At 48.5% G+C, this 16,787-nt stretch overlaps 1 protein-coding gene across 2 annotated transcripts in view; it reads right to left on the reverse strand.

Moving 5' to 3' along the window:
* Positions 1–667, reverse strand: part of Tmem40 (transmembrane protein 40) — a 29,322-nt gene extending 28,655 nt beyond the window's left edge. For both annotated transcript variants that reach the window (XM_042273876.2, XM_042273875.2), the window contains exon 1: positions 342–667. In XM_042273876.2, the coding sequence (XP_042129810.1) occupies positions 342–501 (160 nt within the window). In that variant the 5' untranslated portion in view covers positions 502–667. The remainder of the gene's footprint in view (positions 1–341) is intronic.
* Between the last annotated feature and the right edge of the window lie 16,120 nt (positions 668–16,787).

The raw sequence follows: 16,787 nt of genomic DNA on the forward strand, positions 1-16,787 counted from the left end.
TGGGATTAAAGGCGTGCGCCACCACCGCCCGGCTGAGCAAGGGTTTTCTAAACGTCCACACAAGCCAGTGATAGGAGTCAGAGCCGGCCATGGACTGTGGGCAGGCCTAAGCTGACAGAAGTGTCGAAACCACCATGGGGGCAAATGGTCCATCCTTGCCTGACTTCATTCACAACGGAGACTGGGGGCCCTCAGGGAGCCCAGAAGGTACAGAGTTGGGGGCTTCCATCCCAGGTCCACAAAGGACTCACACAGAGCCAAGCCCAAGGATCAACCGTTTCTCCCAATCCTCCCCATACCACCCACCCACCCTTCGCTTGACCAGTCCCACGTCCCATTACCTGGAGTCTCTGGGCTCATGGGAGCAGCAAGGCGAGCGGTGTGCTGATTGTGAATGTGGCCCGGCTGGGGAAGGAGAGGCCATGGCACCGTGACAGCCGAGGGCGGGGCAACCATGACGTTGCCCCTGGGCCTCACTGGCTCATCCGGGTGTTGTGGCATTCCTTCCCGGGGTGCTATCAGCCCCCAGGCCTTCCTGTCTGGCTTGCCTCTTTCCCCCCAGCATCCTAGGAGGAGCAGGGGTTGGCATACACCCTGCTGCAGATCCCAGGATCACACTGCAACCTCAAGCCCCCAGTGGCAACCATGTTGGGCCGCCCTGGGCTGTGACAGGCTCCAGGAAGGGAGGAGTTGAGGGCTGGTCTTGGGTAACCCCTCTTTGCTCGGGGAGGTTGATTCAGGTCCCAGCCATGTGTCCTGACCTGCCCTGCAAGTCAGAAGACACTGCCATGCTCCCTGTTCCTGGAAGCCGGGGCTGGAGTGGTATGTATATGCAGAGGAACAGGGAGCCCAGGGACCATGGAGAGGGGCTGAAAGCTAGGGCGGTGCTTCTCCTGGGAAGGGAAACTGGGCCAAAGCTAGGGCAGGTCAGGAGAGCAGCACCTGTCTAGGATGGGTAGGAACTGAGTCCTCAAGAGGCAGGAAGCCTCACACCGCTGCCACCTCTGCCTTGTGCTCACTCATCAGTCACTCTGTGCTGTCGCTGACCCAAGAGTACCAGTCAGCAGGGATAAAGGCAAAGCCAGGAGCTTCCTGGAAAAGGAGCCACCCACATCCTAAGCTCAGGCCCAAGCCTTGACTGTTCTCTCAAGTTCAGCATACACTCGACCTGTGAGGCAAGTCCTACTGGACAGCCTCTGCGTTGTCCCCAGTCCCGGCCCCCCCCCACTTCCACCGCCACCATCACGGTTGCCCTGCTTGGGCCATCCCCTCCACCGTGGTCCACCTGGGCAGTCGCTTCAGCTCCACCCCCACTGTGCATAGCCTCCAGTTCTTGGGACACAGCCGGTTCCCACAAAGTCCTTTGCCATCTGCCCCATGCCTCTTGTTCTGACCTTGACTCCATGGTAACCCTCCCTCCCCTCCAATTTGTGCCATGCTGGAAAATGCTCCAAACATCCCAGATAGATACCCACCTCAGGGCCTTTTCACTGGCTGTCCTGTTCAGAACACTCTCCCCTAGAAAGCCACCTGACGGGGTGGTAATAGAGAGATGGCTCAGAGGTTAAGAGCACTGGCTGCTCTTCCAGAGGTCCTGAGTTCAGTTCTCAGCAACCACATGGTGGCTCACAGCCATCTGTAGTGAGATCTGGTGCCCTCTTCTGGTGGGCAGGCATGCATGCAGGCAGAACACTGTATACATAATACATAAATAAATCTTTAAAGAAAAAAAGAGAAAGAAAGCAAGCCACCTGGCTCCTTCCTTCACTCTTTCTGTCTCTGTTCAAATGTCACTTCCCACAAGGAGCCTGCCCTGATCAGCCTGCTCTCCATCCTCTTCAGTCTGCTTTACTCCTCCACATGTTATTTTCTTGCGCAGATTTCCTGATAAAGTATTTGCTTTAGCACCGGGGACAGTGACCAATGTGTAGAAAACATTCAGTCAATTTTGCTGAATGAGTAAGAGATCTGAAATACCCTGATGTGTGTGTGGTGGAGGTGGGGGTGGGGCACTCCAAGCAGAAGGAGGTAAGAAGTGCCATTGACCACTGCGCTGAGGAAACACACAGATTGTTCCATTTGGCATGAGTGAGGGCCTTGGAGCTAAAAGAGACAGAGAGGAAGCTGGAGACGCAGGAGCTCCGAAGCCACGCTAAGGAACTGCATGGGGACCTGAGCGCAGTAGGGAGCCACATGGTAGGTCTGTTCAGAAGGCAGCTCTTGGAAGCTACACTGTGGACTGAGAAGGGTGTCTTGAGGGATGGGGAGACAGGGGACTAGGGGTAGGGTCATGGGAAGACCCAGGATATGTTGAGAAGGACAGTGCTGCCAGCCACAGGGGTGACAGGGCCTGGGAACTGTGACTGGGAGAACTGAGATGCGCAGGGCATGTAAAATGCATGCTGGATTTTAAAGGCTGGATGGAAAATAGAGAATAATTCTTTTTGAGACCGAGTCTCACTATGTAGCCTTGGCTGTCCTGAAACTCACTATGTACAACACCAGGCTGGCTTCAAACTGACGCCTGTCTCCGTCTCCCAAGAGTTTTTTTGTTTCCCCCTTGGTTTTTCAAGACAGAGTTTCTCTGTGTAGCTTTGACTGTCCTGGAACTCACTCTGTGGACCAGGCTGGCCTTGAATGTACAGATATCTGCCTGCCTCTCCCTCCCAAGTGCTGGGATCAAAGGTGCGTCCTATCACCGCCAGGCTCCAAGAGCTATTACAGAAAGCATGCACCACCATGCCCTGCCCAGTCTTCCTTTCTTTTGTATTGATGATGTTAAGATGAGTTCATGTTGGGTAGACGTGGTTTATAAAGTAAGTTAGTAAACTCTGACTATTTTTAATGTACCACTGCAAGTTTAAAATGTGTGTGTGATGGGCCTGGTTCAGAGAGCACAGCCGACAGGTCTCAATAATGTGGGGGTGAGGATGTGGGGGTGAGGGAGACCCTCAGACTAACTGAAACTCTCCTTCCAGCAGCTCCTTTCTGATGAGACTGTGATTCAGAGGCCACCGGGGTAGAGCCTGGATAGCCAGTGTTCACTGGGACACAGTACACATGCAAAATCCCACCTTCTAAATTAAGAACTTGCTAGAAATGAAATACGTTGATAGGCTAGACAATGAGCCTTCCTTCTGAGAGCAGTATATAAGAAGAAACTTCAAGACTCCTATCTTTGTTTGTTTGTTCATTTGTTTGTTTTTTGAGACAGAGTTTCTCTGTGAAGCTGCCTTGGCTGTCCTGGAACTCTCTGGAGACCAGGCTAGCCTCTAACTCACGAAGATCTGCCTCCCAAATGCTGGGATTAAAGGCCTGCTCCACCACACCCCAGCTCAAGACCCCTATTAAGCCAGTATGAGGAGGCTAAACTAAATTAGGTATTCTTAAGCTGGGCATAGCAGTTCACATTTATAATCCTGGCACTTAAGGTAGTCAAGATGATTTGGGTTCTAGGCTATCCTGGGCTGCATAGGGAGTTTCTTTCTCCAAAATAACGAACAACTAACTTGATTACTCTCATAATGCGTTTACATCCTTAGCTGAGCAAGAGTCAGAATTACCCCAAAATCGCTTAGAAACTGCTAAGTCCCCAGGCCCCTTCCCAGACATGCTCAGTCAGAAGTTGTGGGGTCCCCAGGCTATCTTAGCCCGCCTGTGCTGACATCTGCTCATGTGCGAGACCCACCGGTCTGAACGTCTTCTGCCACCTGCAGCTTTAAATGCCTGGTACACAGAAAGTGCTCCCCCAATGCCATCCTCTATCTTTGGTTTGTCTTCTAGTCCCGTCATTAGGCATTTCCCTCCCTGAGCCTCAGTTTCCCTCTCTGCCTCTGCTGCAGCACCTGCTTGGGTATTTACCTGGAGCATGACAGACACACCTCCACGTGGGCAGATGTCACAGTCAGGACAGACCTGTCTGAGGTGTCAAGGAGGCCCTGCTCCAGCTTAGTTCCACCCAGATGACTTCAGTGCCCAGAGTGTGGGTGACTCACGGCACAGCCTCCCCACCGTGATGAAACGCAGCTGACAGTCCCGGGGAGTCAGTACAGCAGCTGAGCGTGACTTATGGCTTTTCTGCATTCCAGAACTGCTAGCCAGGCTCCTGACTCAGCAGGCATGTGTACTCTGCAGACAACAGTCAGACAGCTCAGCCTCAGTTTCCCCATTTGTCAAAACAGAGAGGCAGCAGCTCCCTACACATGACAAGGGTGCTTGTGTATACTGGCCAGTGACACCCAGCCTTTGTTATGCCTCAGTGTTCTTGGAATGAGGCCTCGGGATTCCTGAAGAAGCCCCCTGTGGCTTCTTAGGCCTGATACATATGCCCTGTAGGTGTAGAGGGAAAGGAAAGGAAACCTCACCTCCTGTGAGCTCTGGCTGTTTACAGCCTACAGCCTCCTAGAGGGATGCCTGGGAGGGCAGGACCTATACCATCTGAAATTGTCTATTAAATGAATCCTCCAAGGCAAGGGTGGTGGCTTACACTTGTACTCCCAGTACACACGCGTACTTGCACTCGAGGGCTAAGGAAGAGGATCGCTGCGAGTTTGCGGCCAGCCTGGTCTACAGAGGGAGACCTTATCTAAAAAACCAATCAATTAGTTAATTAAATTTAACACAAACAAACACAACTCTAAATCATAGAGTATTGTGTCCATTTCATGGATATGGAAAGTGAGATGAAATGACTTTTCCCAAGGTCACAAGGCTGGGTTGAGATTTATACCAAGGTCTCCCTGGCTTGAAAACCCAACCCTTTCGGCCCCTCCACCGAGAAACTCCAAGTTAACCTACAGGCTTACCTACAGGCTTACACAGCTCCAGTTTGTGCCACTCAAACCTACATCTGAAAGCTGAGCATCGCCCCCCCTCCCTCCTCCTTTTCTATTAAACTGAGGACCTTGAGCACACGGAACAAGCCCCCACCACGGAACCACGCCCCAGCCATTGCTCTCCTGAATCTTTCCCTAACAGCTAACCATGCTGGACGTCACTCCACACGCTTACTTACCTTCTTTTGTCAGCACACGCCTCCTGCCTGCTTTCTGCTTGCTCTCCCCTTTGCTGCTGGGACTCGGATCCTTTGTCAGCTGGCGGTGGACAGATATTTCCCGTGTCCACAGGCCACCCTCTGAAAGTGCTGAATAGCTGTTCCCTTGTCTATTCACAGCAGCGAGGCAGACTGCATGAACAGTTTTTCAGTGGTTTGGCTTGTCCCCCAGTACTGGGGATAGAATGTAGGCCTCCTGCATGCCAGGCAATGGTCCTGCTGAGCCACACCCTGAGCCCAGCACCTCACCGGTGGGTGCTGAGCAAGATTTCTATGGGTGAGCCAGTCTCCAGCTCCTGAATAGTCATTCTTTTTAAAAAACAAATTCTCACTGTGTAGTTATGGCTGGCCTAGAAGTGTTTTGGACACCACACTGGCCTCCAACTCACAGAGATGCTCCTGTCTCTGCCTCCCAGGTGCTGGGATTAAAGGTATTCACCATCATTTTAAAGCTCAGCTTACAGATGAGGAAGTCTAGGCCTAGAGGTTGGGGACTTGCCTGTGGATGCTAAGGACTTTGGGGGCAAAGGTGGAACCCCAAGCCAGATCCTCTGACCTTCAGGCAAGCCCTCAAGGGCACTCTGTGGAAGCATACACTTTTCTTGCTCTTTTCTCTCCCATCTCAGACAGGTAGGTGTGCACTACACAGAGGCCCAACTTTGCCAAAGTGAGAAATAGAGGAGGGACCTTACACAAGGCAGAGAGGCCACCATAGTGCAGAAGGGCCAGCCTCCCAAAGGACCCATTTGAGAGAAGAAACATCTTCCTCCAGAAGAGGGAAGGGTAGGTCCTCAGAGGGAACGAACTTCAGGGAGACCCTGAAACCAAACATCAGTAACTTATTTGAGGTCACACAATCATTACTGCTAAGATTTTGGAGGTTCCATAACAGATGTGGTGGCGTGTGCCTCTAACTTTAGCACTGAGGAGGTTGAGGCAGGATAATTGTGAGTTTGAAAGCAGCTGGGATAATATATCGAGACCCTGTGTTAATCCAAATACAACAAAGGAGGCATCTGAGAGTTCAGCTGACCAAACTCCTCACTGTGGCTCCCTCCATTTGGCACAAACATTGGCTTTCTACAGAGGAAGGAAAATAGAGTAGTCAGATGTATCCAATGAGTCCTGAAGGAGTCAACTTCATAGAGCAGCATCAGATGTGTCCAATTGGTCCTAGAGGGACCAACATTATAGAGCAGTCAGATGTATCCAATAGGTCCTAGAGAGACCAACATTATAGAGCAGTCAGATGTGTCCAATTGGTCCTAGAGGGACCAACATTACAGAGCAGTCAGATGTATCCAATAGGTCCTAGAGGGACCAACATTATAGATCAGTCAAATGTATCCAATTGGTCCTAGAGGGACCAACATTACAGAGCAGTCAAATGTATCCAATTGGTCCTAGAGGGACCAAGGTCTAGGTTTCAGGGAAGGAGAAAGACTTTCCATAAAGTCAAGTCAATAGGGGCAGTCATGCAGAGACCTCTTTCCTGGGGACCAGTGCACGATTAGGAAGGGACAAGGAAGGCTGCTGAGGCGGCTCAAAAGGTGAAGGCACATGTGTGTGAGCACTCATCATCTGGAGGTGGAGGCACATGTGTGTGAGCACTCATCATCTGGAGGTGGAGACACACGTGTGTGAGCACTCATCATCTAGAGGTGGAGGCACATGCGTGTGAGCGCTCATCATCTGGAGGTGGAGGCACATGTGTGTGAGAACTCATCATCTGGAGGTGGAGGCACATGTGTATGAGCACTCATCATCTAGAGGTGGAGGCACACGTGTGTGAGCACTCATCATCTGGAGGTGGAGGCACATGTGTGTGAGTCGCCCTACCTGGGTGCTAGGAACTGAGGGTCCTCTGGAAGATCAAATGAGAGTTCTTTTTTTGTTTTTGTTTTGTTTGTTTGTTTGTTTTTCCAGACAGGGTTTCTCTGTGTAGCCTTGGCTGTCCTGGAACTTGCAGACCACACTGTCCTGAATCTCACAGAGATCCACCTGCCTCTGCTTCCCCAATGTGCCACACTCCCTGTTTTTGTTGTTGTTGTTGTTGTTGTTGTTGCTGTTTTTGTTTTTGTTTTGTTTTTTCAAATGAGAGGATGAGGGAAAGAAGTTAGAATAGAAGGAGGAAGCAGGGAGGGAGAAAGGAAGATCAAAAGAACATTCTTAGGAGTTCCATTACATTTATTTATTGGGGAGGGCCACAGTGCCTGTGTGGCGGTCAGAGGACAACTCACAGCAGTCGGTTCTCCCCTCCACCATGTGGTTTTCAGGGATCAAACTCAAGTTGTCAGGCTTGACTGCAAGCACCTGCTGGGCCGTCCCACCAGCCATGAAAAGGTTCTTGAAGAGTACTTTGTGATCAGGTATGTGGACAGGGGTCATCTCTGTAGCCAGACCCTGCTTCCAGCCCTGGAATCCTCCCAGTAACTTTAGGAGTGACTTCCCCAGGAGGGGCGGCTCAGCGCAGCTCAAGCCAGGGCAGGCATCCGGCACCTTCCCATGGGTGTGAGAGGCAGGGAGGGCTTGTGGCGTGAGCCTGTGTAATCCTGCTGCCAAGCCTGTCTCTTGTCCTCCTCCCACGGCCTTGTCCTGGCTTGAGTCAGTGCTTTCCACAGAAAAGAACCAATATAGGTCGCAGAGGCCTATGATTGTGTGACTTCTGGGAAGACACAAACATTCATCAACTCACCCCACAATAGGGCACTCATGACAAGCTGAAGGTCCACGTGGGAGAACCAATGAGTTTATTGGGCTTATTTAAAGGAGCATGGGTGGCCCCCAGACAGCTGCGTTCCCACCAACACCCACTCCAGCAAGGGTGACTACCTCCCCAAAGCTGCATAGATGGAGTCCTTCCCCCCAGTGATCCTTCCACCTTCAACAGACCACACTGCAGCTGGGGTACTGGGAGGGACGGAGAGAGGGAGGGCCTGACACTCTGTGTCTCTACTAAGTTATCAGGCCTGATCTTGTGAGGGTAGCTACAGCTTCTCTGATTTCAAGATGGCGGTGGCCATATCATGTCCAAAAGAGAGTATTCCACAAACGCTGGGGAGATGGTTCCGGGGAGAGGAGGGGAGGGGAGGGGAGGGGTCCAAACATGAGGACTTGAGTTTGGACCCCCAATATCCACCTTAAAAATAAGCCAGAGCTAGGTGTAATGGTCTTATGCAAGAGTAGTAATGTTCTTAACCTCTGAGCCTCCTCTACAGCCTTAATAAATTAATTTTATTTCTAATAAATAAATACATAGAGCTGGGTATGGTGTATTAAGTGAGAGTGCCCCCTCCCCCTTACAGGCTCATGTATTTGAATGCTTAGTCCCTTGCTGGTGGAACTGTTTGGGAAGGATTCAGAAGTGTGGCCTTGTGGACAAGGTATGCCACTGGAAGTGGGCTGTGAGATTTCCAAAGCCCATGTCTGATCCAGTTAGATCTTGCTGCCTCATGCCCATGGATCAGGATGCAGCTCTCAGCTACCTATCCAGCACCATGCCCACCTGCTGCCACACTCCCCACCATGATGAACCCTAACCCTCTTGAACTGTGAGCCTCAGGAAGTGTTTTCTTTTATAAGTTGCCTTGGCTATGATGTCTCTTCACAGCAATAGAAAGTAACTGAGACAGTGGGCACGATGGAGCACGCTTTTGATCCCGCCAATTGGGAGGCAGAGGCAGGCGGATCTGTATGAGTCTGAGGCCAGCCTGGCCTACAGAGGGAGTTTCAGGACAGCCAGGGCTATGTGGTGAGGTCCTGTCTCAGGATAAATAAATAAATGAACAAAATAAGCACTGCGGGCCGCAGGAATATCATAAGAACTCAGTTGGTTATGGCAAAGTCACTACCTGGAGGGATCAGGGAATTCCTCCAGAGGAAGCCAAATTCCAAGGAGCTTTTGGTATTACTTGGCTTGTTATATAGCAGCTGTCTTCTGTTATGAAAATCATGTGTGCCTTCATAGTTTTCCCAATTGACTTTTCCCTAAGAAGGGCTAACAGTGTGGACTGATCACTCTCTGGACATACACATTCCAGGTATTTGGAGAACAGCCTCAGGAAAGGCTTTCTCTGGAATCAGATATCTCCCTTAGCCATATTCAAGGACTGGCAGTAATAACAGTCCACATGCAAGTCTCCTGATTTAAGGTAAATTCCACAAGGGGACACCGCCTAGGTCAGGTGGACGTTAAGTAATAGCTTTACACAATTCAGCTCGGACCCTCCTTTCTTACAGCCTTACCAACTTTATAGACTGCTAACTCCTTACCTAACCACTTCTAGGAATATTTAGATAACCCTCTGCACTGATGGCTATGCTCAGCCAGAACCCCAATTCAAGCCTCCCTGTAATTATCATCATTGGCAGCATCCGGCCAGGTTCATCCCCAGATGGAGGAAAGTACCTTAGCAGAGATACCTCTGAGTTTTCCAAGAACAGACTTAAGCATCCAGGCTGTCTGTTTGAGAAGGCCTGGTGGATGTGTCAATTAAGCTTTACTTCCTCCTTTCCCAAACCTTACCTCTAGTTCTAGATCTCCCTTTAACTATCACCAAAAGCATCTAGCTGTACACAGGTTGCCTATCGACTGAGCACACTTTCCCCCACCCTGCAGAAAAAAAACAGCAGATAGTTTGGACAAATAGGAGCCACAGGAAAAAAGAAGACAGTTTTATTTTCTCCCATTGACCTAGCAACTTATAGATTCTTAACATTTTCTGCCAATCACGTTTAAGATTATAGTTGAGCACATAGGATCCCTCTTCTTAAATATTACCCGAATTTAGCCTTTAGTTAATTCATTTCCCCATTGGCCACTTCCCTTTGGGGTTGCAAATGATAATTAACAGTTATTGCCTCTCGATGTGATTCTTATCACCCCTCTGTTTGCCCCTGGAAGCCTGGCTTTATATACCAGGACTTCCAGGGCACAGGGAGACGGAGAAGAGAAAAGAGAATGAAAGAACTAGACAGGTAAGAACTTGCGAGGAACAAACTGAGATGGGGAAGAACTAGATTGAAGGACTAGAAGAGAGGACTAGAGGAACGAGATGGAAGATGAGGAAGAGCCAGATGGGAAAGTCCTAGCTGGGTAAGAACAAGCTGAAAAGGACCTAGATGAAGCAGAATTAAGATGAGAGAAGTAAGATAGAACTTAGAGGGAGCAATAGATAAATATAGAGAGAAATCAGGCAAGAAAGGAGCTAGACATGAGAACAGAACTGAAGCTGTGTATAAAGGATGTTATGCCAGAGGAATTAAAGCAAGTGGACTATAGAGCTCGGTGTGCTGAGATTCTATTTCCTGAAAATAGTCCTCGCCGTTAGTAGTTCTCTCTCCTGAGCCCCTGGAATGTATAATATTAAGGCTGGCCCCTCAAATATTAAACAAGAAATAAATTCACATTGGTGATATGACTCAGCCAGTAAATGCACTTGCTCTCCAGGCTGATCACTGATGCTCAGCCCCTGAGACATGCACTGTAGAAAAAGAGAACTGACTCCTGGAAGTTGCCCTCTGACGTCCACACATGTACCACAATGGCTGGGGAGGCAGGGTAGCAAGTGGGCAGAGCAGGAAGCTGGCAGATCACATCCCAGTGGCACAAAGGCAGCCAGAGAGTGAATCCGAAATAAGGCAAGGCTCTAACCACTCAAAGTCTGACCCTGTTGACACACTTCCTCCAGCCAAGCTCCACGTCCTAAAATTTCCATAATCTGTCCTGGAGAGATGGCTCTGGAGTTAAGAGCACTTGTTGCTCTTCAAGGGACCCAAGTTCAGTTCCCAATAACCATACGGTGCCTCAGAACCATCCGTAATACCAGTTCCAGGGGATCTGGTGCCCTCTTCTGACCTCCCCAGGCATGAGGCTTGCAGGTGGTATACATACAGACGAAACACTCAAGCACATAAAATTAAATTAAAAAAAAAATCTTTTAAAGAAATTCTATAACCTCGCCATACAAGACTACCAATAGGAGACTAAGTTTTTAAATATGTGGGCTTACGGGGACACTGCTCATTCATTTTTTTTTGTTTGTTTGTTTTTTGTTTTTTTGTTTTTGTTTTTTTTTTTTTTTTCGAGACAGGGTTTCTCTGTGTAGCTTTGCGCCTTTCCTGGAGCTCACTTGGTAGTCCAGGCTGGCCTCGAACTCACAGAGATCCGCCTGACTCTGCCTCCCGAGTGCTGGGATTAAAGGCGTGCGCCGCCGCCGCCGCCGCCGCCGCCGCCGCCGCCGCCGCCGCCGCCGCCGCCGCCGCCGCCGCCGCCGCCACCACCACCACCCGGCGACACTGCTCATTCAAACCACCGCACACAGACTCCGGGTAGAACTCAGGTTGCCAGCCCTACCCTGTAGGTCTGGGGATAGGCGCCTGTTGGGTCACACCCACTTGCAGCAGCCTCTTTCCTGTAGCTGCTGTAAAGGAAATGGCCAAGCCCCTACCCAGAGCCTATCTATGAGTCTGTCAACAGACTCCTCGGGTACCCAGATTCCAGCCGAGTGACAGTCACCAGCTGCAGTTCCTCATGGAAGTGTACAGGCCTCAGGTTGCCAGCCTCCGAAGTATGAGAGGGCTACTGCACACCCCTGCCTGGCACACCATGTGCGTAATGAAAACACCTCACCCGGGTGTGTCTCTCCTCCCCCACGTCCTCAGAGCAACACATCCCTGCCTTCCCTTTCACAGGGAGAGCCTGTGAAACCGGGCCTCTGTCTCTGAGACCTATAAGAAGCACACACACCCTCTGCCACTCTGCCTCCTGGGCCAGAATTCTCATAAGAGCTCCTGCCGCATTATCTGTCTGTCTGTCCATGGCATTAATAACTCTCCTAATACATTTTTTACCCCAAAAGATAATCCCTCCAGTATGTCTCTTAAACCCCCAACTGGAGACCTTTCATAAATCCACAGTTTTCTAGGAATTGTACAGAAACCCCATTTACAGTAAAAGGCATGTTCTGAATCCCTTGTGGAACCCTAGTGTCCTGTTTTTACTTTTTCAGATTATAATCACACCCAAGACACCTCTGAAGCCACCCTAGAACCTCAATTATTGAAAAGGAAGGCAGCTTTCTGCTTCCTGTGCGCATGTGAAATGTGATCTCTTTGCTTCCTGACTGCTAGTCCGGCCCCCAGGCTCCTGTGGCATGACGGACTGTATCCCTCTGGACCTCATTATTCAATGGCTAGCAAGTTTCTTAAGATGTAGTCTGGGCCAGGAGATAGGCCGAGGACCCTGTTCAGATTCCAGAGACCCCATTCCTTGGGCTAGCTGACCTCTTTCAATGGCTCCTCTTGCTCCTCAAAGCACCAGCCTCCACATTAGCCATTCATCAACAGGAGGTCTGAAACCCGCGTCTCCTGTAGGGTTGAGACATCAGAGATGGGAAACCTGTTCACCTTCAAATTCTACAGTACTCATGATGGTGTCTCCACACAGGCAACACAGAACGAAGAACAGTCACAGGAGGATGAGTTTCTGACTTTCCCACAGGTCAAATGCAGTCACCTGTTATTAGACACAGTTTGATCCCCAGAGTCTAAACCTAGTTGGAGGTGGGGCAGGCGTGACTTTAGTTTCTGCATCCCTGTCTGCTCCATCTGACTCAGGTCAGCTTCTTTCCACTCTGGCTGTGGGCTTGGCCCCGTGACCTTGATTTTAATTAGGTTCCTGTAACTGTGATAAAAAACCATGACCTAGGCAACTAATAGAAGTAAGAGTTTATTTGGCTTTACGGTTCCAGAGGGACAGGAGCTCATCATGGCCAGAAAGCATGGCAGCAGGAGGCAGACATGGGGACAGGAGCAGGAAGTTCAGAGACCACATCTGTCAGAGACCGCATCTGTCAGAGACAGCACACCGGAAGTAGGGTAAGACTCTGTTCCGCCAAAGTCTACCCCTATGGACATATTCTCTCCATCAAGACTGCACCTCCTAAGCTTTCCCAAACAGGTTATCAACTGGGGACCAAGTGTTCAAATGCCTGAGTGGCACTTTAGAACCCTTTTTAGATAGTCCCCTGAGACCTAACTGACTTTGGAGGTCAAGGGACAAATACTGGTTGCCTTCTTTGTGTCTTTATCCTATTGATTTTAGCCTTTAAGCTTGGCTGTTGAACATCTAGAAGTTCCATTAAAAACAGTCTAGAAGAAATAATGGTGATGAAAATTTAAATTTTGTAACACTTAGATCAAATGAATAGATTTTACTGCCAGGCAGTGGCGGCACGCACCTTTAATGCCAGCACTCGGGAGGCAGAGGTAGGTGGATCTCTGTGCGTTTGAATCCAGCCTGGTCTACAGAGTGTGGGATATTCCTTTACACTGTGTGAATATATGTCACTGTGATTGGGTTAATAAAGAAGCTGACTGGCCAATGGCTGGACAGGTAGAGGTTAGGCAGGATTTACAGACAAAAAGAGAGCATGAAAAAGAGGAGGAGTCTCTCAGAATCACGAGGAAATGTGGAGAGAAGGACCTGAGCTTGCTGTATTGAGAAAAGGTACCATGCCATGTGGCAGAGCATAGATAAGAAATATAGGCTAATTTAAAATGTAAGAGTTAGCTAGTAACAAGCCTGAACAGTTGGCCAAGCATTTATAATTAATATTAAGTCTCTGTGTGGTTATTCAGGAGTTGGCCAGCAGTCCCAATGGGAAAACTCCACCTACAACAGAGTGAGTTCCAGGACAGCCATGGCAGAGAAACTCTGTCTTGAAAAACAAACAAACAAATAAACAACAACAAAAAAATAGATTTAAAAAATAAATTCTGATTTTATTTTATTTTGCTTTGTTTTTGAGTGCTGAGATTAAAAGGAATTTTTTTTTTTTTTAAAGGAAGCTGGGGTGGAAAGAGGGCTCATGGTTAGAGCACTTGTTACTCTTGCAAAGGACCTAGCTTCAATTCCCAGCACCCACACTGTGGTTCACAACCATCTGTATCTCCAGTTTCAGGGGACCTGACATCCTCTTCTGACCTCTTTTGGCACAGCATGCACATGGTGCACAGGCACACATGCAAGCAAAACATTCATACACAGAAAATAAAGCAAAAAACCCTTTAAATTCCTTTAAAAACATTCATACACAGAAAATAAAACAAAAAACCCTTTAAATTCCTTTAAAAACATTCATATACAGAAAATAAAACAAAAAACCCTTTAAAGTCCTTTAAAAAGCTTGATAGAATACAGCAAGATGCTGCACCCCACAGTTAGAAAATGCATGCTTTAATCCAACACAAACAAGATGTTAACATTCCCTCTATCATAATCAGAGTCCAGTCTGAAGCTCTGAACCGTAAACGGGGTTTCCCAGAGGAGTGGAGTAGCAACCTTTGCTTGCATCAGTCTAATGTTGTAAAAAATAAAAAAGAGGGCTGGAGAGACGGCTCAGTAGTTAAAAGCATTTTCTGCCCTCGCACAGCTTCTGGGTTCTGTTCCTAGCACCCATATGGCAGCTCACAACAGTTGGTAACTCCAGTTCCTTGGGTTTTATTGCCCTCTTCTGGCCTCTGTGGGTATTGCACACACATGACACGACTACATATGTGCAGGCAAAACATTCATACACATGAAGTAAAAATAATAATAACAATAAAATTAAAAAAGATTCAATTTTGGCTTCACTGTCATTTGCAAGGTGCCAGGTGATTGCTATATTCCTTCCTGAGAGTATTCACAGTCCTCTGAAGGACTGTCTCCCCTCCCCACTCATGAAAAATGACCTCCTTCTGGAATGGCCAGATGGGTGGTGTGATTGAGGCAGGAACAGGAAACTAGGGGAAATGTAGAGCTCATCTTCCTGTCCCAAGGCTCAGGGACTTTGCAATCACTGTTTAGTCACTTAGAGGAAGAGAGGTTGTATTAGGGGCAGGAAAACAGATACCATAAAACATCCTTTTATTTTTTTCTTTACTTTTTTGTTTTGTTTTGTTTTTGATTTTTTTTTTTTTTTTTGAGGCAAGGTTTCATTGTGTAGTCCTGGTTATTCCTAGAACTTGCTCTGTAGACCAGACTGGCCTCAAATTCACAGAGATCTGCCTGCCTTTGCCTCCTGAGTGCTGAGATTAAAGATGTATGCCACCTACCCAGCAGTTTTTTTTTTTTTTATGTTGTTTGTTTGCTTTTGTTTTTTGGCTTTTTGTTTTTGTTTTTAATGTCAGGATCTATGTAGCCAAGACTGACCTTTTGATTCTTCTGGCTTCACCTGCCAAGTTCTGGAATTACAGTCATGAGCCATCATGACCCCAGAAATTTCCGTTTACAGAGCTGGGGGCGTAGTTCAGTGGTTAGAGCAGTACCAAAAAAGAAATTTTAATGCATTTAAGATAAAAGTTTCTTGCTGGGTGGTGGTGCACACCTCTAATCCCAGCACTCCAGAGGCAGAGACAGATGGGTATCAGTAAATTCAGGGCAGCCTGGTCTACAGAGTGAGTTTCAGGACAGCAATGACTACACAGAGAAACTCTGTCTTGAAAAACAAAACAAAAAAGATAAATAAAAGGAACATATTGGGCCAGGCAGTGGTGGCACACACCTTTAATCCTAGAACTCAGGAGGCAGAGCCAGGCACATGTCTGTGAATTCAAGGCCAGCCTGGGCTACAGAGTAAATTCCAAGACAGGCTCCAAAGCTACACAGAGAAATTCTGTCTCAAAAAAAGAGAAAAGGGAAAAAATGAAAAAAAAAAAAAAAAAAAAAAAAAAGAGAGAAAGAAAGATATTGGGCTGTGACTAAAAATAGCCCAGAGAGGTTGTGTGAGTCTCCCAAGGCCACCAAGCCAGGAAGCAGCCTACAGAGATTTGAAGCCAAGCTTCCTGGTCAGTATTAAGAGTCCTCCTGCCGGGCGGTGGTGGCACACACCTTTAATCCCAGCACTAGAGAGGCAGAGACAGGAGGATCTCTGTGAGTTCGAGGCCAGCCTGCGTTACAGAGTGAGTTCCAGGACAGGCTCCAAAGCTACACAGAGAAACCCTATCTCGAAAAATAAAACAAACAAACAAACAAAAAGAGTCCTCCCAGCCGGGTGGTGGTGGTGGTGGCGGCGGCGGCGGCGGCGCCGGCAGCGGCGCACACCTTTAATCCCAGCACTCGGGAGGCAGAGGCAGGCGGATCTCTGTGAGTTCGAGGCCAGCCTGGCCTACCAAGTGAGTTCCAGGAAAGGTGCAAAGCTACACAGAGAAACCCTGTCTCGAAAAACCAAAAAAAAAAAAAAAAAAAAAAAAAAGAGTCCTCCCAAAGATCTACAAACACACACACACACACACACACACACACACACACACATTCCTAATTGGGGAAAACTGCAATCAACTTCAGGGGAGGGCTGTTGTTTAGGAACCTGAGGTCAATCCTGACTCTGCTGCATATTCACTGACTGTGTGGCCTTGCCAACTTCCTTTGGTTCCCAGGGCACAATTAAACTATTGTAAAATGAAAAAACTCATCCTGACAAGGTGAGGGCCTGGTATGACTGAATGCACTCTCCACATGAAGCTGGCTCTGGACAGGCCACCATGGGGACTCAGAAGTCCAGCGAGCGGTGCTTAGGCTTGTGTGACTAGCTTTGCTTAAGAAAGCTCCTGTTTCCTGAATGATTGTAGATGAGAAAGTGGAGGCTCAGAGAAGTGATGCCTAGTGGAACCTGGGACCGCCATCCCACGTCCACGCATGCATGCATGCATGCCATTGAGCAAGGTCAAGTTTCACAAGGCAGAACCAGGA

This window comes from Peromyscus maniculatus, chromosome 3, assembly GCF_049852395.1.
Source record: "Peromyscus maniculatus bairdii isolate BWxNUB_F1_BW_parent chromosome 3, HU_Pman_BW_mat_3.1, whole genome shotgun sequence".
Taxonomy (NCBI): domain Eukaryota; kingdom Metazoa; phylum Chordata; class Mammalia; order Rodentia; family Cricetidae; genus Peromyscus; species Peromyscus maniculatus.